The sequence below is a fragment of the Eleginops maclovinus genome, chromosome 16, assembly GCF_036324505.1.
Source record: "Eleginops maclovinus isolate JMC-PN-2008 ecotype Puerto Natales chromosome 16, JC_Emac_rtc_rv5, whole genome shotgun sequence".
NCBI lineage: Eukaryota > Metazoa > Chordata > Actinopteri > Perciformes > Eleginopidae > Eleginops > Eleginops maclovinus.
Window position 1 is genome coordinate 14,398,485 of NC_086364.1, and position 24,046 is coordinate 14,422,530.

At 43.2% G+C, this 24,046-nt stretch overlaps 1 protein-coding gene across 3 annotated transcripts in view; it reads right to left on the reverse strand.

Moving 5' to 3' along the window:
* Positions 1 to 24,046, reverse strand: part of LOC134878489 (ubiquitin carboxyl-terminal hydrolase 22-like) — a 28,914-nt gene extending 4,868 nt beyond the window's left edge. The window contains exons 1-9 of one of the 3 annotated variants that reach the window (XM_063904538.1): positions 23,550 to 24,046; positions 22,613 to 22,645; positions 10,460 to 10,592; positions 8,070 to 8,183; positions 7,885 to 7,986; positions 6,562 to 6,728; positions 3,833 to 3,992; positions 3,147 to 3,252; positions 366 to 524 (exon numbers count right to left, since the gene is read on the reverse strand). In XM_063904538.1, coding sequence (XP_063760608.1) covers positions 366 to 524; positions 3,147 to 3,252; positions 3,833 to 3,992; positions 6,562 to 6,728; positions 7,885 to 7,986; positions 8,070 to 8,183; positions 10,460 to 10,592; positions 22,613 to 22,645; positions 23,550 to 23,669 — 1,094 coding nt within the window. In that variant the 5' untranslated portion in view covers positions 23,670 to 24,046. Of the gene's footprint in view, positions 1 to 365; positions 525 to 3,146; positions 3,253 to 3,832; positions 3,993 to 6,561; positions 6,729 to 7,884; positions 7,987 to 8,069; positions 8,184 to 10,459; positions 10,593 to 21,016; positions 21,039 to 22,612; positions 22,646 to 23,549 lie in introns of those variants that run through there. The other 2 variants (XM_063904539.1, XM_063904540.1) reach the window with 2 other exon arrangements.

A 24,046-nucleotide genomic window follows, 5' to 3' on the forward strand; every position in this document is an offset into this window, starting at 1 on the left:
TGTGCCGGAACAGACACAATACGTGACCTCTCATACGAGCGCAGGGATGAATGAGATTTGTTTTTAAGTGGAGACGATTGAAAGCCATCAATCTGGAGAGGTTGCAGAAGGACAGGGAAAAACGCCTATTGAAAGAAAGGTACTTCCTTTCCAAATGTCATGACATCATTTATTTTGAATCTAACAAAGTTTTAATAGCATCGTGTTGTCGTTTTTTGGCAAGAAGCGCTTATGATTTGGTGCTATTGCATATTCTACAACCCAGGTGACGAGGATTTAAGTTCAGATTTCAAGTTTAGATTTCTTCACTTCACTGGCAAAACACAAAAAAGGACAAACCGGCAGGGTGTCAGCTGATACCGTACCTGCGCAGGCAGTCTGTGAGAGTGGTGGCCCCTGTCAGGTGGCTCTCTCCATTCACTGTGCTGCCATCCCCTCCAGGGCTGAGGGGCCAGAAAGGTGTGGATGAGCCAGGAAGGTCCAGGCTGATGTCCCAGAATGGATCTATCGTTGTGGAAACGCCACTAAGAGGAGAAAGAAAAGAGAGATTGATTGTGAGTTTGAATAAAATAGTGTGTGGCTGTGTGTCATCTGTTCCAGGTCATGATGAAATGATGATGACACAGATGGCAATGCCCGAGCTTCACACAGCCTCTGCAGATGCTGATCATGGTTCTGTTTAAAGCCAGCTTGAACAGTGAACAATGAATAGATGCATGATGTGAGAATATTCACCACTCTGAGAATATTAGCTTTACAGTAGGCTTGGTATTTTTACAGCTCAATAGTGACGGACTGCCGCCTGGGTAAAATGGAGGCTTCAGTGCATTATACACAAATATGTGCGCACCGGCTGCCGCACATTATCACTGTTGATTAGATGAGTCATGGTGATGTTAAACCAAGTGGAACCAGTAGGTGGCTTTTAAGGCAAGTGTGCATACATTTACAGTGGGGCAAAAAAGTATTTAGTCAGCCACCAATTGTGCAAGTTCTCCCATTTAAAAAGATGAGAGAGGCCTGTAATTGTTATCATAGGTATACCTCAACTATGAGAGACAGAATGAGAAAAAAAATCCAGAAAATCACATTGTAGGATTTTTAAAGAATTTATTTTCAAATGATTGTGGAAAATAAGTATTTGGTCAATAACAAAAGTTCATCTCAATACTTTGTTATATACCCTTTGTTGGCAATGACAGAGGTCAAACGTTTTCTGTAAGTCTTCACAAGGTTTCACACACTGTTGCTGGTATTTTGGCCCATTCCTCCATGCAGATCTCCTCTAAAGCAGTGATGTTTTGGGGCTGTCGCTGGGCAACACGGACTTTCAACTCCCTCCAAAGATTTTCTATGGGGTTGAGATCTGGAGACTGGCTAGGCCACTCCAGGACCTTGAAATGCTTCTTACGAAGCCACTCCTTCGTTGCCCTGGCGGTGTGTTTGGGATCATTGTCATGCTGAAAGACCCAGCCACGCTTCATCTTCAGTGCCCTTGCTGATGGAAGGAGGTTTTCACTCAAAATCTCACGATACATGGCCCCATTCATTCTTTCCTTTACACGGATCAGTCGTCCTGGTCCCTTTGCAGAAAAACAGCCCCAAAGCATGATGTTTCCACCCCCATGCTTCACAGTAGGTATGGTGTTCTTTGGATGCAACTCTGCATTCTTTCTCCTCCAAACACGACGAGTTGAGTTTTTACCAAAAAGTTCTATTTTGGTTTCATCTGACCATATGACATTCTCCCAATCCTCTTCTGGATCATCAAATGCCCTCTAGCAAACTTCAGACGGGCCTGGACATGTACTGGCTTAAGCAGGGGGACACGTCTGGAACGGCAGGATTTAAGTCCCTGGCGGCGTAGTGTGTTACTGATGGTAGCCTCTGTTACTTTGGTCCCAGCTCTCTGCAGGTCATTCACTAGGTCCCCCCGTGTGGTTCTGGGATTTTTGCTCACCGTTCTTGTGATCATGTTGACCCCACGGGGTGAGATCTTGCGTGGAGCCCCAGATCGAGGGAGATTAGCAGTGGTCTTGTATGTCTTCCATTTTCTAATAATTGCTCCCACAGGTGATTTCTTCACACCAAGCTGCTTACCTATTGCAGATTCAGTTTTCCCAGCCTGGTGCAGGTCTACAATTTTGTCTCTGGTCTCTCAGCTCTTTGGTCTTGGCCATAGTGGAGTTTGGAGTATGACTGTTTGAGGTTGTGGACAGGTGTCTTTTATACTGATAACGAGTTCAAAAAGGTGCCATTAATACAGGTAACGAGTGGAGGACAGAGGAGCCTCTTAAAGAAGAAGTTACAGGTCTGTGAGAGCCAGAACTCTTGCTTGTTTGTAGGTGACCAAATACTTATTTTACCGAGGAATTTACCAATTAATTCATTAAAAATCCTACAATGTGATTTCCTGGATTTTTTTTCTCATTCTGTCTCTCATAGTTGAGGTATACCTATGATAGAAATGACAGGCCTCTCTCATCTTTTTAAATGGGAGAACTTGCACAATTGGTGGCTGACTAAATACTTTTTTGCCCCACTGTATGATGCGTGAGAGCAACACTGCAGAAATATGGAACCATTATGGTACCATTTTTGTTGAGATTGAAACTTTTTGGGCCTTGAACATAAGTAATCTGTCGTCTACAGAAGATTTATTTTTACAGGGGGGTTCAATTTATGGCAGAGTGATGCTCGAGACAGCATCACCAGGTCTCTGGTTGAGGCAGGTAACGGTGCACTGTGCTGGGCTCGGCTTGCCCGCTAGCCCGGGCGAGGTGCTTTGCAGTTCAGTGCAGCGTGCTAGTGTTAATGTGACAGGACAGCTCTAGGGGGCAGGCAACGCTTCAGTTGCGCTGATGTCTAGACAACCTCCCCCCCACCACAGCAGCTCTGCAGGGACCGGGCCTTTAAACATTAGCAGTGGAGAGGACACAACCAGTGGATGACCCACTCTGAGAGGACAGGTGTTGCCCACATTGATCAGCCAAGCGTTGCGAGGAGACCACGCAATCGCAGGACAACAAGGATAGATAGATGATGGACGTCTCATCTCTCTCAAGATGAATGGACGGAAAAGCTTTCATTTTTGATAAATAGCTTCTTTATCCTTTTAAATTGAAAAAAGAAAACATCAAACTTACTGGCACACTTGACAGGTCACATCTGATTGCAGGCCCCCAGTAAAGATTTGGTCAATGATGCAGTTACAGTGGTTTGGATTGTTGGCCTTCTTCCCATTGTCATCTCCTGCGAGGAGCGGAAAGTATAAATAGACACACAGATAACACTTACGACCTGTTTAGAACCTTTAAGGCGGTGTCTGCCGCTCTCTCACTTTGCAGGTTTCCCCTGCAGTGGAGCCTCTTCACAACACTCTGTGTCGTAGCTAATCGAAGCAAGCCTTACTGCAGGGTCTGCGGGTGAGTCAGCCTGTCATTGCACTGCAGCAGGTCCTATTGACATTCCTCACACTGCTTGCTTCCTTTCCCTTTGGTATACACAATTGCAAGTCTCCTTCAGTATGCTTCCAGTGATGTGAGGCAGTATGCTCTGTTGGTCGATCTAAAGTATAACTTCACATGCTGGATCAGAGGCAGTAGGTCGCCCACACACACTCTCAATCTCCCTGACACTGAATTGTGCTGCCTTTCCCATTCAGTCTGACTTGGAAAAGCTGCAATCCTGGCCGGTATTTAATAATACTCAAGAAAGCACCTGAAAACAACTCTAGAGTAAACCTTTGAATCTCGCTGAATTTAAAAAAGGAACATATTTTTTATTTGAAGGCAGTACACCCACTGAGACACATTGATTGGTTATAGCTTACTGATGGTGTCCCCTTTGCAGTGCCTGTGTAGTACATCCAGAGCTGCGATGAGGAACTCGTGGGCGTCTTGTTGCTCGTATCCTGCTAGGTGACGTGCGTGAGTCCACACCAGGTGCAGCAGCCGGAAGGGAATGTGGGGTGAGCGGTGGCCCGAGTAGAACTGAGAGCAAGGGAAGAAAAAGATGGGGGGAGGCGTTGGGGGGTGAAGAGGAGAGGGTGGTTAGCCTAGTTTCTCAGGTGTTCTTGGGTGCGACATATTTTATCACCTCTGTGACAGGCTCATTGCTACAATGCTCACTGGTCATCTATAATTCATCACTGAGCCGTGGCAAACTTTCAGTCAGTCAGAGGTGATCTTTGGTCTCTTTCAGCTGCTACTTTCTACAGGCCTCATCAGAAATATGAAGGATTTCCAACACACGTCACCAAGGTAAAAGCTGGAATGACAGCACAATAGGAGAGGACCACTGCAGCCTTATCAGTTTCTCTGGGTTGACTATTTATATGTATGTCTTTCAGTTAAATTATTATTATTATTGTATTCAATAAACTACTGACAACATTTCTATGTGTTGGAATTCAACAGACACTGGAATGGCTACGATACATGTAGACAGGGCCGGTTCTGACCAATTTGCTGCCCTAGGCAAGATTTTGTCTGGGATCCTGAATCTGTGTCGGAGCCTCTCTCTCTCCCCCCTCTCTCTCCCTCCTGGGAAGCATCAGTAAAGACTAGTTTTAGCTTTCAACACGTTTTCAAGTTTATCTTACCTAGCTAAATGTTTTTTATTTCTGCATATTTTACTAATCACTCCTGTTTTAAACTATAGCTTTGGTTTACTGTGCTAGAGTATACATTGGAATGATTTCATACCTGTTTTTATTTATTCTAATAATTATAAAAAGGTGTGACTTGGAAATATTTGTTTACATAAATGGTGATCAAAACGTTTGAGACCCACTGAGATTAACTGAAATCTAAACACTCAGAGAGCCCTTTACCTTACCTGAGCTGTAGTTATCAGAGCCTCTCTCCCTTTTATATCCGTTAGCGCAGCTAGCACCAGATGCTAACAACAACAATCCCCGTAACCCATGCGCTCTGTCCCACTTTCAGCTCGAGCTGCGGCAGCACTTTGGCTGTGAGCTGCGGGCGCCTGATAAGTCTCTATCCCCCACTTTCATCACTTTTCAGTGGCAAATGAAAAATGTAACCGGGGTGAAAAGGGTGTTTCCTCTATTTAATGAGTAATGTACGTTTCTTACATCAAGGCAGAAAATTAGGATGAGCGCCAACGGTCAAAAATGTTTTTTTCCACCTATGAAATCTACCCCCCCCCAGATCTGGTGCCCTAGGCGACCGCCTTGAGATTGAGATTTAAGAAAAATTTGAATGGTCTCTTAATTTTCTCCAGAGCTGTATGTTATACAGTATGTGCATTCCACCATTCAGGATTTTAGTTCCGTATCTTTATTCTTATTATCCTTGTGTGTATTCCTATGCGTACTCTGTCTTCTGTTGCTGCCTGAATTTCCCTACATGGATCAATAAAAGGTCCATCTTATGTTAACAAAGAGAACGCAAAGCCCTGGTTGGACGAAGTGATCGTACGGAGCAGGGTTCAACACTGCAAAGCAGTTCCAACCAGAGCTCATTTACGCCAGAGAGGGCTTTCATTTCTCTATGCGGTGATGTCGCAAACATTTGGCTTTATTCTGCACAGCTCTCTCTTAGATATGTTTGAGCTGCACAGGGAAAACAAGCTACACTGACATCTATTTTGAATCTTACAAACGCCGCTTCTTTTTTAGCAGTTTGAAGTAAAGACGCTATGAGAAGACGGGGGTAACGGTGCGGGGGAGGAGAGTGGCTGATCAAAGCGGGCCGCGTCTCCTACCTTCACTTCTATAAAGCTCCGTTTGTGTGTATAAGTGTGTGCGTCTGCAGAGTCAAAAGATATCTTCTGATGACGACACTGGGCTGGGTTAAAAAAAGGAATGAAGTTGCGGGATGGTAAGAAGACTTAGGAGTGATAATATGTGTGTGACAGAGGGTTTGAATAGATTAGTGTTTCTTGTATGATGGTCTCACACATCTGAAATACTCAATCACCTTCTGTGTGATAGAGGTGAGCGATTACCTCCTTCTGGTGTTATATATTGTATGTGTGTTGATGGGAGGGGGGGTTGGTCTGCGATGACTCAACTCATTATAGCACCACTTGCCATCTGTAGGGCCATATATACCGCGAAGTGAGAGGGTGTAAGAAAAAACCGAGGCAGTGTGGGAGCAGAGCAGGCAGATATTACATAATGACCAGGGCCGATGAGTTTGTTGGATGTAAAACAGCAAACTTTTGTATTAACGAGATCGGCTCAAGAGGCTATAAATGGCTGTGCAGCATACAGTCATTTGCATGTACTATCCAGGTTAAATAAAAGCATAATTCTGCTTATTCATTTGCATGAGGCTCTGTACATTACTTTCGGGGAGGATTTTTCACTCCTCTGCCTGCCTCTCTCTTTGGACTCGACAGAAGAGCTCAAGAGTGACTCAGCCTGCTGCAGTGCGTTACACTGCGAGAGAAGATTGTGCATTACATGGTTTCAAAAAAATACCTCTGAAATGATTTCAATTGTAACACAGTTTTGACCAAAATCATAGCTTTCCTTTGCAGGACCAAGCAAACCCAAGTGACAAGTTCACACGCGCTAACTGTGGATCATACCTCCTGAAAGAGCTGCGACATCTCACACACCAGACAGGAGTTTGATTGCATCTCGCACTTGTGTCTGTCGGAGAGAAAGAAGTCGCGCAGCAGCGGCGTGTGTGTGAGGGCCTGAACAATGCAGTTCATGAAACACGTGTTGCCCAGGTTTATTAACCCTCGTAAACCTGCAGGACAAGAAGAGACAAAGACCAGTGTGAGTGCAACATGGCAACAAGGATTAAACATGACTGTGCTTCTTCTGACTTCGTAATTCTGCAGAAGGAGGGAACTTGAATCTCAAAAAAATGGCTTGATCTCTTTTTCTCTGATTTGACCACGTGTTATTATTAAGCAAATCTAAATTAGTAGCCATAAGCACTGTTTTCCTCGTACCTACACATTCAGATACACATTCTTCATTGAGAAAAAAGTGCCATTTATCTATGTCTTATGTCACAATGGACCCAATATCCTTGGGGTTTTGTTATAAATCGGAAACTGGTTGGACTTAAATGGGCATATTTAATTCCTATAAACTATGTAGTACTACCTGATATCATTAAATTAATTACTCTAAGAATTAACTGGCAACTTAATGGATAATGTCAATCTTTGTTAAGGCCCTTTATGGAACCACACACAATCCATAGCCAAATCCCAATCTGCCAGAATATTTTTACATATATAAGCCGCTGGTACTTTCAAAATATGTTTGCTTATGTTTGTTTTCTTATAAGGTGTTGGGTCAGGTCTACCAGCGAAACGGTGTGTATCCTGGAGCTGTTAATGGATTCATTTAGAGTGAGAAACGAAAATGCTACGGTCTTCCAGTGATGGCCAATAAAACAGGTGAGACACAGCCAGGTTTTGGGTGTAATCCAATTGAGCATGGTTTGGTCCTGGAAGAGAGCGCTCAGCGAGAGGTTTATTGCCTCAGACTGGTCCTGGAGTGCACAAACACACAGTCTACTGCACAATCAGGGCTACCAACCAAGCTCTTCAAAAAGATATAAGGGGTTGAAGGATGGCAGGGCAGGGTAGAGGGAAAGAAAAAGAAAAATCCCCAAAAGAACATGTACTATATCAGACATAGCAGGAAGAAAACAGAGCAACAGATCACTGGGAAAAGAAAACATGTTCTGTGGAGAAATAAATTGAGTGTGCCTCTATGGCGTCAGAGAGGGAACACTGTGTTCTGCCTGAGATGCTGTTGGATCCTGTTGACCTTGGGTATCACACTTTAATGCAAGAGTGACCTCAAGTACATTCGCTCCACAGGCAAGAAAACACACAGGATCGCACAAACTGTCTAGAGATGAAGCTGTGCAGGGTAGTGCTTACCTATGGTACAGTTTGTAGTGATTTTCCTCCGCTTTGGATTGTGTCGTAACAATTCTAGCTCTCTCTTGGTCGGCTCCCATGTTGTGTATTTCTCTCCTATGCCTGTGGATACAGAGAAACACCAATGAGATGGAACGATATGAAGTTAGAAAAGATGACATCTGACAGAAAACACAATGCTCTACCTTGCAATTTCCAGGCTTTCCTCTGTTCCTCTTTGGCAATCTGCTCCATGTCTTTGTCGTATATGTAGTCTTGACACACAAAACAATAAATTCCACCGTATAATAAGTCTATCGCTGGAAGAAAGGAAGGAGGGAGAGAGAGAGGGGTTAGAAACAGAGACTGCGCCATAATTACAAATAGATTTTTCCAGCACTGTAACATACATTGGGTTTTATTTTATTGTTCAACCTCGCTGGTGCAGCCAGCGTCGAGACAAGCGTCTCTCCGCACAGCATTCTTCACTCCCTGCAACACGTTTCCATCTCATCGCTTGTGCCGAGCAATTATAAGAGATATGAGGGGAGAAGATGGAATAGGTGTATTTGTCTCCCACCCCCCACCTGGGCGTTCAACTAACACACCATCCTGTTCCATTCTCAAACTCCACGGCAACAATACCTCAGCTCTGTTGCCGTGACAACCTATTTTTAGCTTAGCTGGACATTTTTCTGTTTTTGGTGCCACCCACACTGACAAATTAAGCCAACACATCACAGGGTTTCCCGCAGAAAATTAGTTAAGGTGGTGGGCTGTCCGGGGGGGGGGGAGGCGCACAGGGTGAGGTAGGCCTGCTTCGTTGCATGAAGAAGCCCGCAATTTTTGGTTTTTTCCAATTCATAACACGGTTTTTTTTTATTATTACTTTTTAAAATGCATTCTGCAGAGAAGGGAGGCTGGCGTTGGTCACGGTTTGGAATGAGAGAAAACAGGACAGAGTAATACGGCGAATATCGCTCATATATATAACTGTTTTTGGAAGACCTTAGTTAAGGCGGCAGGCGTGCGTTGCTTAGGCGGCCGCCTTCAATGATCCAGTAATGAGTGACACGACAGTGAAGAATAAACATATGTATAACTAGTTTAGCTAGTTCCAGATGTAGATGTGATAGTAAGGTATGTTGGGTCTTTAACTTGAAGTACGTGTTTTGGTGATCATGTAGAGCTGCGTTTCTCCGTAGGCAGAGATGTAACCACAATATTTTGTTTCTTGCATCTTTTTTGACAACAAGCCGAGGCGCATCGGCAATAGCACTCGCAGCCATGCTCTCATTTTGTCACATGATATGACAGCTAGAGCGTGCATGAGAGAGGTTAGGCACTACAAGCACGGTTGCAGGGAGTGGAAGCAGAGCGCTTAACACACGCAGGAAATACGGCTCTTATTAAAACAATGTCACTCTTAAAGTACCGATACTAATGAAAAGGGGAATCGTTGCGTTTTTAACGGCAGGGTATCGCGATACCTTTTTAGAATCGGTGCACCGCGCAACACTTCTCCCGGGTCTACTGACAAACACACATGCATTAATTCAGAGTTCAAGAACGGTCATGGACAACTCTGCACATTAAAAATCACTCTGATAAATGAGTGTTTCTATGGTCACACATCACTGCCAGTCTCTGATACCCAACTCAATACAATAGAATACAGTTGGGTTGTCAAGTTTAGCACGCTGGATGTGCCTCGACCAACATGTGCGCTCATTATTCTAATTCTGTGGGAAACACTGACAGGGATTTGGTCAAACTAGAATAAAAGGGCAAGAATATGATATGAAAGTGTCCCGAGAAGCAAGGCTGTTAATAAAGGGACTCAAAAAAGATGTGAAAAGGAGTCCTGAGAGGGGAGCTTGGATTAATTTGATTAGAGCTGGAGAAGAACAAAGCGCCAGTGTCAGAGAGGCTCCAGTGGAAAGCCCAGGTAATTAAGACTGTCTGTGTGTAACCAAACTGTTGAAATGCATTTAAATCAATTAAGGCCATTCAGACCGCTACCGAGAACACCTACCGTCTCCCGTGGTTGCCATTTTTAGTTTTCCTCACTGGTGTAATATTAAAATCTTGCTCACTGGTATCGTTATCTTATTTTGCATAATTAACATGTAAGGTTTAAAACAGGCTTTCTGGTAGCTGTGGATTAGCCGTGTCTACTCCTCCCTCGCTGCTGTATGAAAGGGAGAGTATGAACTTAAACCCATGACATTTGAGTATCTAAGGCGCTCCCACCAGAATGGTAATGTCCTGCGGTTAAAGCGACGTTCAGCTCCCTGTCTGGCTGAGGAGGAAGTTGCTCAAAGTGAGGCTGTAATCCTTCGCTGGTAGGAGCTGATGCTGCAGTGGGCTACAGGAGTGCATGTGAATAGGAGGACTGACGTAATGGGACTGAGCCTTGGACGTTGGGAGGGTCAGTATGATGATATAGACTATCCTTTTAGCTCTTTTGTGAGCCATTAGTTCAGATTTTTAAATAATTATGATAAGAATTGTATTGTTTTAGTTCATACTAGACAGCAATTCAGATTTATTACAGATATAAAAATCGTTCAGTCAGAGAGAGAGTGTGGCTTACCTAGATTATGTCTCTTGTTTTTCGCGTGCTCGTGGATATGTTTCTTTGTAAAACAGCCGAAAAAAACGCAGTAGAGACAAGAGTGGAGTCTGTTCAGGTGGGCACCACACATGTGACAGATGCACGACTTGGCCTGAAAAAGGAAGACAAAAAAGGAGAAACAGGGTTGGGGGGGGGGTCAGAAGAAAAAAGACAGTCAGTGTGTTGAGAAAATGACCCTCTGCAGTGGGACAGAGCTATACTGAGCGGCGTACGCTGGCAGAGTGGAACTGCCTGCCAGCTGAATCAGATGTCTATCTTCCAGTCGGACACAGTAACACTTCAGAGGACGCGGTGCTTCAATAGACCTGATACCAACACGGATTCAAAACTACCGGGCCTGTTGACAAATCCAACGCAGGAAAATAACAACACTACACTTCCACACTATCGTTCGCTCTTTAACACATGCAGGTCATGATGGGATTTAATACTTGGCAGGCAAACTGGAGAAGGGAACCTGAATTTGTCTGAGGCACACTGACAACAGCTGGAGTGTGTGTGAATTGATTTGACTTGAGAGGTAAAAGGAGAAAATGAACATTACAATGCCTGAAATATATTCTGCAAACCTGTCAAACATTATTCCTGCATTGGTTGAACAGGAATATAGTTTACACAATTTATACACAAGGTGGTATAGTGCGCTAAAGTTTAACAACAGAGAAGGGTTGTTAGTATAGCATGAGTGGCAATGGCCGACTATAAGGAATGCAGTAAGATAAGGGGGCAAAGATGAAGAAAACCATGTGTGGTGGACATTAGTATATGCCAAGTATTGCGATGCGATATAGCGCATTTCTGATTTCTTTCTCTGCTGACTCCATCTTTGTTTTGACTAACTTCCTGCCAATTACACTGACTTTACCCATGGCGATGAACCGACAAAAACTTGAATTTGCAATATGAATAGTTCATATATAAAATATCGATACTTGGCATCCGTGTATTGATACAATACCGCCACTCAAAGTATCGCGATACTATGCTGTACCGATTGTTCACATTGCATTTCATCACTGGCCCTTCTAGGTAATGTATTATATGTATTTTAGTAATTATTTAACTCAATGCTTTGTACAGTTCTGTTGGTAATGCGGGTGAAAGCACAGAAACATGCAGCCTGTAAGCCTGGTTTGAGAGGCAGAAATTGAATGAGAGAGGAAAAGACAGAGCGATCTAATCAAAAGGCGTACACGGTGCAGACTATGCCGCGTGGAGCCGCCCACTCAGAGACAGACGACAGAGGGAAAGTAGGTGTGAAGCAAAGGTGAAGAGAAACAAAATGAGGACTATTGAGAACTATCTACGGGAAGGGATTTACCCGTTTTCAGTTTCTGGTACAATGTGTGAAACCAGCCTGGAAAAAAGACCCACACACTCCTACACACCTGTAGCTATTAGATAGAAACTCAAGGACCCTGTACAGTATTGTCTTTTGACTGGAGATGCAATAGCATAACCTGATACCATATGAACAACTTTAAAGGGTAGTTGCAGAGAATGGTAAGTTTCAGTTTCACTTGCTTCTCTCTGGATGACACAGAATGTTCTGTGCAATGAGATGACTACAGGATTTAAACTAACACCACTTGTGTGCTAAAATAAACAGTGGCTATATCACAAAATAGCTCACTATCGCTGAGTGACTCAATACTTTCACAACCAAGGCCACACAATTTTAAGATCATTTAATGTAGCTTTTTTTGGGAGCTTATAGTTCCCAAAAGAACCAACACAAATGTTGCTAACATTGGATTTGCAGTGTATAATATAGTCGGGACGTGGGCAGTAAGTATGGCAAGGCCGTTATGAAGATATTCTACTACCTTAAGCCTAAGCTAGTTTCTACTTTTAAATGTTTACAATGAAGCTCGTTCACATTTCATTTTTTACATTACATTTCACTTAGCTGACGCTTTTATCCAAAGCAACTTTCAATAAGTGCAATAAACATAGAGAATCAAACTGAGAAGAAACGGAAAGTGCAGATATACAGTGGGGCAAAAAAGTATTTAGTCAGCCACCAATTGTGCAAGTTCTCCCATTTAAAAAGATGAGAGAGGCCTGTACTTTTTATCATAGGTATACCTCAACTATGAGAGACAGAATGAGAAAAATAAATCCAGAAAATCACATTGTAGGATTTTTAAAGAATTTATTTCAAATTATTGTGGAAAATAAGTATTTGGTCAATAACAAAAGTTCATCTCAATACTTTGTTATATACCCTTTGTTGGCAATGACAGAGGTCAAACGTTTTCTGTAAGTCTTCACAAGGTTTCCACACACTGTTGCTGGTATTTTGGCCCATTCCTCCATGCAGATCTCCTCTAAAGCAGTGATGTTTTGGGGCTATCGCTGGGCAACACGGACTTTCAACTCCCTCCAAAGATTTTCTATGGGGTTGAGATCTGGAGACTGGCTAGGCCACTCCAGGACCTTGAAATGCTTCTTACGAAGCCACTCCTTCGTTGCCCTGGCGGTGTGTTTGGGATCATTGTCATGCTGAAAGACCCAGCCACGCTTCATCTTCAGTGCCCTTGCTGATGGAAGGAGGTTTTCACTCAAAATCTCACGATACATGGCCCCATTCATTCTTTCCTTTACACGGATCAGTCATCCTGGTCCCTTTGCAGAAAAACAGCCCCAAAGCATGATGTTTCCACCCCCATGCTTCACAGTAGGTATGGTGTTCTTTGGATGCAACTCTGCATTCTTTCTCCTCCAAACACGACGAGTTGAGTTTTTACCAAAAAGTTCTATTTTGGTTTCATCTGACCATATGACATTCTCCCAATCCTCTTCTGGATCATCCAAATGCCCTCTAGCAAACTTCAGACGGGCCTGGACATGTACTGTCTTAAGCAGGGGGACACATCTGGAACTGCAGGATTTAAGTCCCTGGCGGCGTAGTGTGTTACTGATGGAAGCCTCTGTTACTTTGGTCCCAGCTCTCTGCAGGTCATTCACTAGGTCCCCCCGTGTGGTTCTGGGATTTTTGCTCACCGTTCTTGTGATCATTTTGACCCCACGGGGTGAGATCTTGCGTGGAGCCCCAGATCAAGGGAGATTAGCAGTGGTCTTGTATGTCTTCCATTTTCTAATAATTGCTCCCACAGTTGATTTCTTCACACCAAGCTGCTTACCTATTGCAGATTCAGTTTTCCCAGCCTGGTGCAGGTCTACAATTTTGTCTCTGGTCTCCTTTGACAGCTCTTTGGTCTTGGCCATAGTGGAGTTTGGAGTATGACTGTTTGAGGTTGTGGACAGGTATGTTTTATACTGATAACGAGTTCAAAAAGGTGCCATTAATACAGGTAACGAGTGGAGGACAGAGGAGCCTCTTAAAGAAGAAGTTACAGGTCTGTGAGAGCCAGAAATCTTGCTTGTTTGTAGGTTACCAAATACTTATTTTACCGAGGAATTTAACAATTAATTCATTAAAAATCCTACAATGTGATTTCCTGGATTTTTTTTCTCATTCTGTCTCATAGTTTAGGTATACCTATGATAGAAATGACAGGCCTCTCTCATCTTTTTAAATGGGAGAACTTGCACAATTGGTGGCTGACTAAATACTTTTTTGCCCCACTGTACTCGACTTCAAGCGAGTCCTATCATTGTAAGTGCTTGTGAATTTGTTACAAGGCCTAAGCTAACTCTTTAAAGTGCTTGTTTATTTTTTGCAAGAATTTAATGGAATCGAAGCAGATGCTTTTTCAGTTTCCACAGAAGATATGCAGAGTTTCTGCTGTTCTGATGTCAATGGGGAGCTCATTCCAGAATTTAGGAGCCAGGATAGCACGGGGCTGGATAAATCGGTCTCCAATAGTTCTTCTAAAGGGTGGCTTGAAATATTGTCGAATAAATAAAAACATGAAAATAAATCACAAATATCTGTTCTATGGTTGTGTTTTTCCTCTGTGTGATAAATTGTGCACAGTGATGGGTTCAAGATTGAAATGACAGCCCTGTGCATTCCTCTATGCGCATATAAAACAAGACAAAGACGTAATTCAATATTCATTTGCCCTCCCCATGGTAGGCTACGTATTTGGGTGTTACATCAAACACCAGACATGCTACGATGCACTGCCGCAGAAACAGGCTGCAAAACTCAGTCAGTGTGTGTTTGGCTGAGCATTAGTAGGCGTGGGCTGGATTGTGATGACATTGCAGTAGAGGAGATATTCAGGGTCGCAGACACTAAGCTCTGTTTTTATTCCTATCGGTCTGTTAGCCAGCCAGCTCTAAATGGGTGTGTGTTTGGATCCTGTGAAAGAGAAGGGGGCAAAAACCTTATCCAATCAGTGAAGGGAAGGAACAAAATGTAGACTGTCACCCAAATCTGATTCTTTGAACAGGCTATGAGAAGGGCAGGGTGTTTTTAGAATCTATGTATGCAGTAGAAATAGATAAAAAGATAGTTTTTTTTAGAAACACGTGAATTCCTTTAAATGTATTTAAGTAAACACATCCAAGCCTATCCTACCAAAAAAGGGATGTTGTTATTCCCCCACTTCGCCTCTATTGCACCAGGACTCCAAGTCAAAAACAAGTAACCCTGCCAATGCCACGCCTCACCCGCCCCAACATCCTTCACTGCCTGAACAGCCCTTTAGCTGGGAGAAAATCCATCTTGCAACGGCCCCCTGGGCTTCACTGTGGTCTCTCCCTCTCACCATGGCTCACAGGCTGTCTACTCCTTAGTGTCAGCAGTCCTGACTTCCAGTGAGTCCTGGGCTTTTAATGCTCTATTGATCAGCCCCGGCTCAGATGAATGGAACAAGTATCGGGAAGGTAGCAAGCTCACGGCCGTGCTGCGCCAGGCTGCATCTCCCAACCTGGGATGAACTCTTTGAGGCAAATAAAAGCTGGGCACCCCATCCAGGGGAATCACCCACTGGAGTACAAAGCTGCTGAGTGATGGAAGAACAGATGCACAAAGGCTTTAGCTGGATGAATAGGTCTCCAATACATCTTTATAGTGAGGGCAAGATATCATTACATGCTTTGTGGGTCCACTGAGTAGCCATCAGCTTTGACCCGTGTTCAACAACAGCAGGAACCTTGCAATGTTCTATATACATCTAAATAAAGTAACATCCATACTCAGCTTCTCCGTCTCCTCTTGCGTTATTTCAAACTGACTGCATAACTCCTACCTCAGCATTTAGGTTAATGCATTCATATATTCAAACAGAGCCAGTAACGTGATGAGCTGTAACTGAAGAGGAGAGAAAATGACGATAATGATTATGAAGTGGACAAAAGGTCTGGCTCTACTGAGCACGCTCCTGCTGCTGCAGAACAGACCGGGGTGGGGAGAGCGAGTCAATACGCGGTAGAGAGCGGAGCCCGGATATACGAGAGCAGTGACTCACCAAGCTTCCTCACACTGAAAAGCTTCTGCATGCTTCTCGAAATGGACTTACACATCAATGGAATTAACAATGGCTGACATGCGGACTGCACTTATGCAAAAAAAAAAAGACACGCAGATCTTTCCACAATACACACCAGGATATTTGCTATGAGCACACACACACACACACACACACACACACACACACACACACACACACCTAACTAATACAAACAACACACACACACACACACCTCTAATACAACAAGCACAGCGAGGCCAGGGAATGAGACTGATGGTGATGCTCCAGAAACAGAAACGTGCTGCCGACTGACCCCGTGGGGCTGAAGCCTGTCAGAGCAATGGCAGGATGATGTTGTAACCCACCCCCACCCCCCCTCTCTCTCTTTACTTCCAACTATCCCCCCTTAACAATGCCTTGCCTGCAAATACATTCTCAGTGAGCAGCCCTAGGGGGACACACAATACAAATCTTACCATATTCCCTTTCCTCTTCCGTCCTTCATCTGCTCATTGTAACCTCTGCTGACAATGACATGTTTTACGGTCTTTGAATGAGAATGCATTCCCACCAGAAACAAATGAATCAGTGGGAGGGATGACGGATTGTTGGAGAGTGTAGTTTGGCCTCATACTGTCACACACTGCTATAAGGACATTATGGCTAAAGCCTGATCCGCAGTCTATGGAGTGTAGCTTCTTGCCGTCTCCGGGTAAATAAATAAAATGAGGATGACGTGGAACCAAGCCGAGATACTCAATGGCGGCTTTGGTGCCACATTGATAAATCTAGTACAATGCTTTTTTGTGAGTTTGTGGATGTTGAGTTTAGGTAAATATTGTTGGCAACACATGGGATGGATCTGCATGTGTGTTTCTGTGTGAGTCTGATTAGAATTAGTCAATAAAAAGGGAGAAATAGTCTGTGACTCCTTATTAGAGATCAGAGGATTTAGGGGAGAAAAAGAGGGGGCAGCAGAAGGGTTTAAACTTAAATGATAGTTTATGGTGATGCTCCAACTGCACCCATACAGGCCGACAAAAACAGGACGAGTTGATTACACATGCTTTTGAATCTGCCGGTCTCATACAGGAGTCGAACAACAGAGCCCTAATATCCAATTCAAGGCTACAAAATAAAAATTGACAAACATGTACGGCAAAAGAAAGGAATCAAGTGTGTTTGTCTGCACAGATGGTTAACAGTATAGCTAAGCTTAACAAAAAGGGTGTGGGATCACCCTGTTCCATCGAAAGACAACACATACACGACTGTCCTGACTTGAACCCAAAGGTTAGCCCAAAGTTTATTACCTTTTTTAATCTCATAGCTGTATCACTGAGCCTTGATCATTACCTCCATGAAAATCTATGAGAACGGCCTACAGAAAAGAGGCACAGCGGGGCTATTAGTGCACCGCAGAGTCTTTAAAAGTGTCTACATATCGAGCAGACCCAAGTAATAAATTATCTGGCACGAGTTTAATGCCACATCTTCACCTTTTTCACAAGGACAAAGAACCATTCCCAGACAAAATGCCTAGTCCTAGGAAAAGCTGTCACTGTGTCCCAAGGTTTTAACAATAGGGAATAATTGAGTGTCCACACTCCAAGAGATTGATTGCCCCTTGGTTTTGGGCTTGGCCGGCCCCTGGGGGGTGATTGACAGCTCATTAGCCAGATGGTAGGACTAAGGGAGGGCGGACAGCAGCCTCATTGGCCGGCTCAAGTCTTGACTAGCATGCTTTGTAGCAGCAATGTCTTTTCAGAGCCTATTGGACGATCATATAAGAAGTACTTTGTCTAACTTTAAGGAAGGGCAAACATTAAGAAATGGTCAGACCGAGAGCTGGAAGAGAAATTCAGTCAAAGACAACTTTTCAAAGTCAATGGGGGGCAAGACAATCAGGCTAAATCAAAGGCAAAGTCATCCCCACACACCAACCATCACAAAGCAAATTAACCTTCAGCTAATAACAGCTCAAAAATAACAAATGCTGCTTTTATGATTACCATATAAATATACATTACAATATACAATATACAAATATACATTCAGGAGGAGTTGTCAATGTCAATTTTGTTCCTATGCCAATGTTGCATCTTCTTGGCTCTCTTATGGAAGATTTCTAAAGCACAGTAAGACACCATGCTCTTTGACAATAGCAGTCTCCTTTAGCATCTATGATTTTAAATAACAGCAAAGATGAAAGCACTGTCTGAGCACATCAGGCACAATGAAGACTTCAAGTACACTATAGCGCCTTTATACAATTAATAAAGATGCTGATTATATGTGGGAGGCTGGATTCTTTGAGGCTGAACCATTGTGAGGCAGTTGCATGCAGAACGGACAACACAATGGGACACACCAGTCCCAGAGAGGAGGTTACAGAACTTTACCATTTGTTTAGTCTGACTCACAGAGCCTTGGCTACAGTGACTGACAGACCAAAAGCCACATCAGACAAGACCTGGGAGTGACAGAGAGTGCAAAGACATGGAAGAAATAGGGCTGGAAGGGGCCAGAAACCAAAGTCTGACATCGCCAAACCCAAGGAGTGTGGTCTGTAAGGCAGAGGAATGAAAGGAAAGGACGGGATGGCAAGCGGGGAGAAAGAGCGGATTACAGGCTTTGCTATGATTTTAACAGGATTCAAACATTCAAATGAAAAACTGTATTGCAGTAATAATGCTGTTTATATTGTGTGTAATAATACAACTTTAACAAATCATATACATTATTTTAATAAAATGACAGACAAAAAAATGAAGCATTTAATGGGATCATCAAGAGGCAATGTGTGCTGAACTATGTTTGCAAATTAAAAAAAAGCAAAAGCAAGGAAAGGAGGAACAAAAACCGTGGGAGTGAGAGCAGAAGAGGAACCAGTCAGGGCTACCAAAGGGCTGGAGGAACAGATCCTGATGCTACAAACGTATGCTGATGAGTCAGAAAGAAGGCCTGTGATGTGATGGAGAATGATCTGACAAAGAGATGTGCTCAGAGCACAGGAATCAGCCACTCTCTGGGATTGGCTGGGACTGCATTTTATGTGTGTGTGCGTGCGTCTGTGCGTGAAATAAAAGGACATTAGGGAGAAAGGAATGACACAAGGAAGTAAATGTATCATCCTTAAAAATATATCAATTTTTGTACCTCTGCATTCCCAGCAACAACTAGCTACCAATCCTCTCTCATTTTCCCTCATGACAAGCAGAAAGGGGGGGTTTGCACCACTGGGAAAAGGGAGGGGGCAACGGTTCCCTCTGATCATATCATATATGATTCATCAAAAAAAACTACAAGATAAAAAAGTTGACTTCAGTCAGTTCTCCACTCACGACCCTTACGCCTTTAATCAAAGTGATGGCAAATTCTTCAAAGACGTTATGGCTGTAAAATTCTGCCAACCCCACCCACCCTGCTTTCATCTCCTCCTTTTCCTTAGATAATAGCTCTGGTTTAACTACATGGCAGATTCCTTCATGGCAGCAGTGTTTTAGTAGAGATAGAGCCTCCACTTACAGACAGTAAAAACTGTATTCACTGCTGGATGGAGCAGCACACAAAATAAACAACCATGACCTTCGTGAATATTCACACCGCCATAGCCATTCGCAAACTATAAATCATAAATATGACCAGAGCAGGGCCTGCAGAGGAATACACTCAACCGTCAAAAGCAAGGGCAGGGCAGGTTTCCATCTTGGAGCTGTGCTGACATCCTTCTGTGAGAGTATGCTTAAATGGCACATGGCAATCTGGTGTAACATGAATCTCAATTAGGAGAGAGGAAACATTAGAAATCTGTGCAGACAACGGCCCACGTGCCATACTCAAACAATTGCTCACTAGACTCATTAAACATACACACAGTAATAATAGATTACGAGACAGGAATCAAAGTGAGGACCCAGGAAGATAGAAAGGGAAGCACATCAAAACAATAGTTCCTCCTCTGCAATCTGAAATGGAGCCAATGTTTGTTACATGACACAAACTGACAGTCTATGGGGGGTGTAGCCCCTCTGGCTATATGACACGTAGCATACCTCGACTAGAGCAGAATATAATGAAGCAGAGATGAACAAAAGAAAAATCATCAAGTGCACTAACATCAATGTGAAAACACTATTGCATACTGGTTTATTCCTGCCATCTCCGCGAGTAGGACATCTTGAATACAGTGATTAATCTGCATTGAATTGTTTACTCCATGGGGCATTTGTGTCATATACAATTATAAAAAAAAGTTGGGATACTAAGTGTTTGTGAAGAGACATGTTTACGCAAAAAGCCATCAGACTCGAGTGAAGGAGGGTGCAACAAAGTCAAAATTTGTCACCCAGTTAAATCGATAAATTATGGCTAACAATTGTGTGGCACTTTCAGAGTGCACGCCCTCATACAAGGGAATCGTGAAAACCAACATGTACATCCCAAGCTAATGCGGCATTTCATCTCGGACCATCATGCCAAAATAATTATTATTAATTAATGTTCACTAATTAAGGATAGCAGGCCCAAAGGCACATTGGCTTGTGATGTCATCTCTGTAAACTCCTATCTTCGGCAGCCTTTCATTTGCTATCCATGGGGGTTTGAGATTGTGCATGCAGAGCTGGTGACAGACTTTCCACTAATGTTCCCGCACATAGTCTGTGAATTGATTTTAGCTTGAGGTAAAGAGGATGGCAGCTTGAGGAGAAGATGCTGAGGAAAGACTACAATAAAAGGGAATGAGAGGGAAAAGGGGGGGGTGAAAAACAGCAATTCAGGATACAAGACAGGCAAGTGAAGCCAGGTCTGAATATGACTTTTAAAAAGCATCTCAGTCTCTGAATGGAAATATCTTTCCACTTCCCTCGATGCAGAAGATGCCTCTTGTACTATAGTATTTGTAAATCTTGCCCTACTGAAAGACATACATACTGAGCAGTGCAGTGACATGCATTTGTTTTTATCAATGCCACACCTATTCAAATAAAAATGTCAACATATTAAGGAGAGATTCAGGATTGGTATGTGTATTAATTCCACAATTTAAAGATACCAGGATAAGATGTAAAAGCTTCTCTTCTATAGCTCATAATTCAGAGCTGAACAAAATCAAAGACTCTCTCACCTAAGGAGAATGCTCTGGATGCGTACCTCAGGAGCAGCACCACGGCTGCTCCGCATGTCAGAGGGGTAAAGAGTCTCGGTGAAGGAGGTGTGAGACGAGGCTTGTAATCCCATATAGCCATCTTGGAGTGCAATTAGGCAGTAGAGAGAGAAAAACTGCATTCAGTCACTCTCCTTCCTCTCTGTATTAGTCACCTGTACCAACCGTGCGTGTGGGTCCAGGAGAGCAGAGCAGAACCACTTGGTACACAGCGTCACAGATATAAGACAGCTGTTAAACAACAAAATCCTGCGCAAATCTAAAAGGATGGAAACACTTGCATTTTAATTATATTTATCAACTTAAAATTGCAGCTTTCACTAATGCAACCGCATGGCCAAAGCTCAGATAATTGATCAATTATGAACAAAGCTAGCGGCATGTCTCATAAATGAATGAAAATAGAGGCCTTCACACAATTACGGGAGGGAATATAGCTTTACATTAACTGTTTCCCTAAAAGTCACTATTAGATACAGTGCTGGTATTACACAGCAATGTTCCAATGCCTGCCTATATCAGTTATGTAAAATGGTGTACTGCAGCGCAGTGGCATGTGAGAGGAACATTGTGTTGTAGGTGGTGTTCATTTTTGGTGGATGACAAAGCATAAAAACGTAATGCAATCCAGCCTGAATCCACCCCTGAGAGCTCCCCACCATGTACAGGGCATGGTAGATAAACAGGGAAAAGACATTTCACAATACTCTTCAATCATATCAGTGTTGATCTCAAAATGGCAGGGTTTTTTTTCATCACAGCTAAATCCTAATAGCAAAGTGGTGGTTGCTGCTGTAGCACTGGTTGTGGAACACCTCATCTTGGAAAAACAAGTTGCAGTGTGAGATCATGAGGCCTGAAGAACAAATACAGACAAGGTTCTCCCACAAGTAATCGACAGGCCAGGCTTGCAACAGCTAAACATGCATGTGTGGTTGGGCAGAACCTTCAAACTTCGAAGTAGAGAGCAACAGAAAGCTGTGTGGCAGACTGACTGAGCTCCCGTTGATCACATTTCTGCCAAGTAGACTGGCAAAAGAAACTAGATGTATGTTATTAACTTTCATCAGATTCTGAAAAAAAACTCTTGCAAGGGGATTAACTACACTGCTTTAAAACATTTGGGACAGGCCATGCATGTTCAGATGCTCTCTAATAATCATAATAATAAAACTAGATTACTAAAGATCTAAAGATTGCTGTTCTCAAACCAAAGCATGTCACCACAACATTCTATAAACAAAAGGGGCATCGACCATTTTGCACTAGCCATTTGCTTTGACAGGCCTGCAATGTAACTAGCTTTTTTTTGCTGTTCTGCCCATAGACCGCCCTCCCACCCGGTAATCTCCCTTGCTGTAGCTGTGTACCACAGCAGAAACAGGGATGGGTCTGAGTTATTCCGCTACGTAGTTTTACATCTAATATTCAGTCCATTAAATGAAAAGGCACTGAGGCACAAAGAAAGGTGAGCAAGAGGAGAGAAAGCAAGCCAGTTTGTACTCATCTGAACTACAGTATGTCAGTGAAGATGAGGAGGGATAAGCATCAACTCACCAGCTCTGTCCATCCTGCATCACTCTGAAGCACCTATTATATCACAACGACATAAAAATGTATGACATATATAAGAGAAGAATGGATTTTTGTGTAACAGTCAAGTAAGCTACAAATGATGTTAATCCACAGTAAAATTGAAGAATGTAATCTTGTTTTGTTTTTTTCAAAATGAACATCATGGCACACAAAAAACAACAAATGTATGTTGAAAAAATACAAAAAGAGGAGAAAAGGGTGGGGAAATGAAGAAACTGCAACACTATCCAGAGATGACATCATATTGTAGAAAGCTATTCGGATATGTGTAGGCCGAACAGGTGTGGGATAAGCCCAAAAAGAAATTGGCAATGAAGTAATCAGCTGACGTTATAGTATCCAAACTCGTGAGGGAATGACCAGTGCAGAAAAAGCACTGACCTGGGACGCACAGGAAAGAACCGCTAATCTGTGGACCCAATGTGTGCGTGTGGAGACACAATGGGTACATTTGGTGTGGTAATGTTAGCCTATAGCCACAACTCTCCTCAGACCGAAGTTTAGCCATGCGGCTAACTGCTCAGCATCTACCAAATAGAAATGCTAAGCTCACTAACCGATTGACTTGCAGCAAACTGTTTAACAATCATTGCTTGAGTAGCAATGATAGCAGAAATTAAACGAAAGTGTTAAGATGGCAGAGAAACAAACAGTCTCCGCAGCTCACCAAGCTGTCTTGCTAGCTAACTCACCGGTGATAACCTAGCTGGCTAACCCTAGTAGTCGCCACATTAATGCTGCAAGAGTGCAGTTGAACTCCAACCGTTATTTTGTTCAACCCGCTCATTGTTTGTGCTACATGTGGGAAATCATTTGCACTCCATTTCCGTGTTTGTCGGTGCCACATTACAATTATTTCACTTTTCTGAAGCTAACGTTGCAGTTCCTGTGTTTTTACCTTGCGTCTCCTGGCTTCAGCAGTACCACTCCAAACAAAGCATTGGTATATGACTCGAAGATTTTGTTTCCAATTATCCACCTTATAACCGTTCACATGGGAGCACCCGGCCGGACTCATGACAGACAAAACATTCAGTTTGGGTTTTTTAGGTGACAATGAAAAGTCTCCTGGATGATTCACTTAGCTAGCTACCTAGCACGAACTGTATGTCCAGAAATGGTTTCCGTTTGGAAATGGGACAATCGATGTAGTATCCAAAATACTCCTCGGGCATCTGACAAACACGGTCTTTGATTAACTAGCTACACATCATGTAGTCACCTAACGGAATTATAACTTCTCTAAAATTTCTGCTCCCCTTGCTGTTTTGACAGTTGTCTTTTCCTTTAGCGTTAGCTCCAGTTCCACTCTCACGATTAGTTAGCTTTCTTTCTCTAGTTAGCCTGCTAACACTCAACTACAGCTTCACAATGCCCGCCCAGCGTACACCGTGA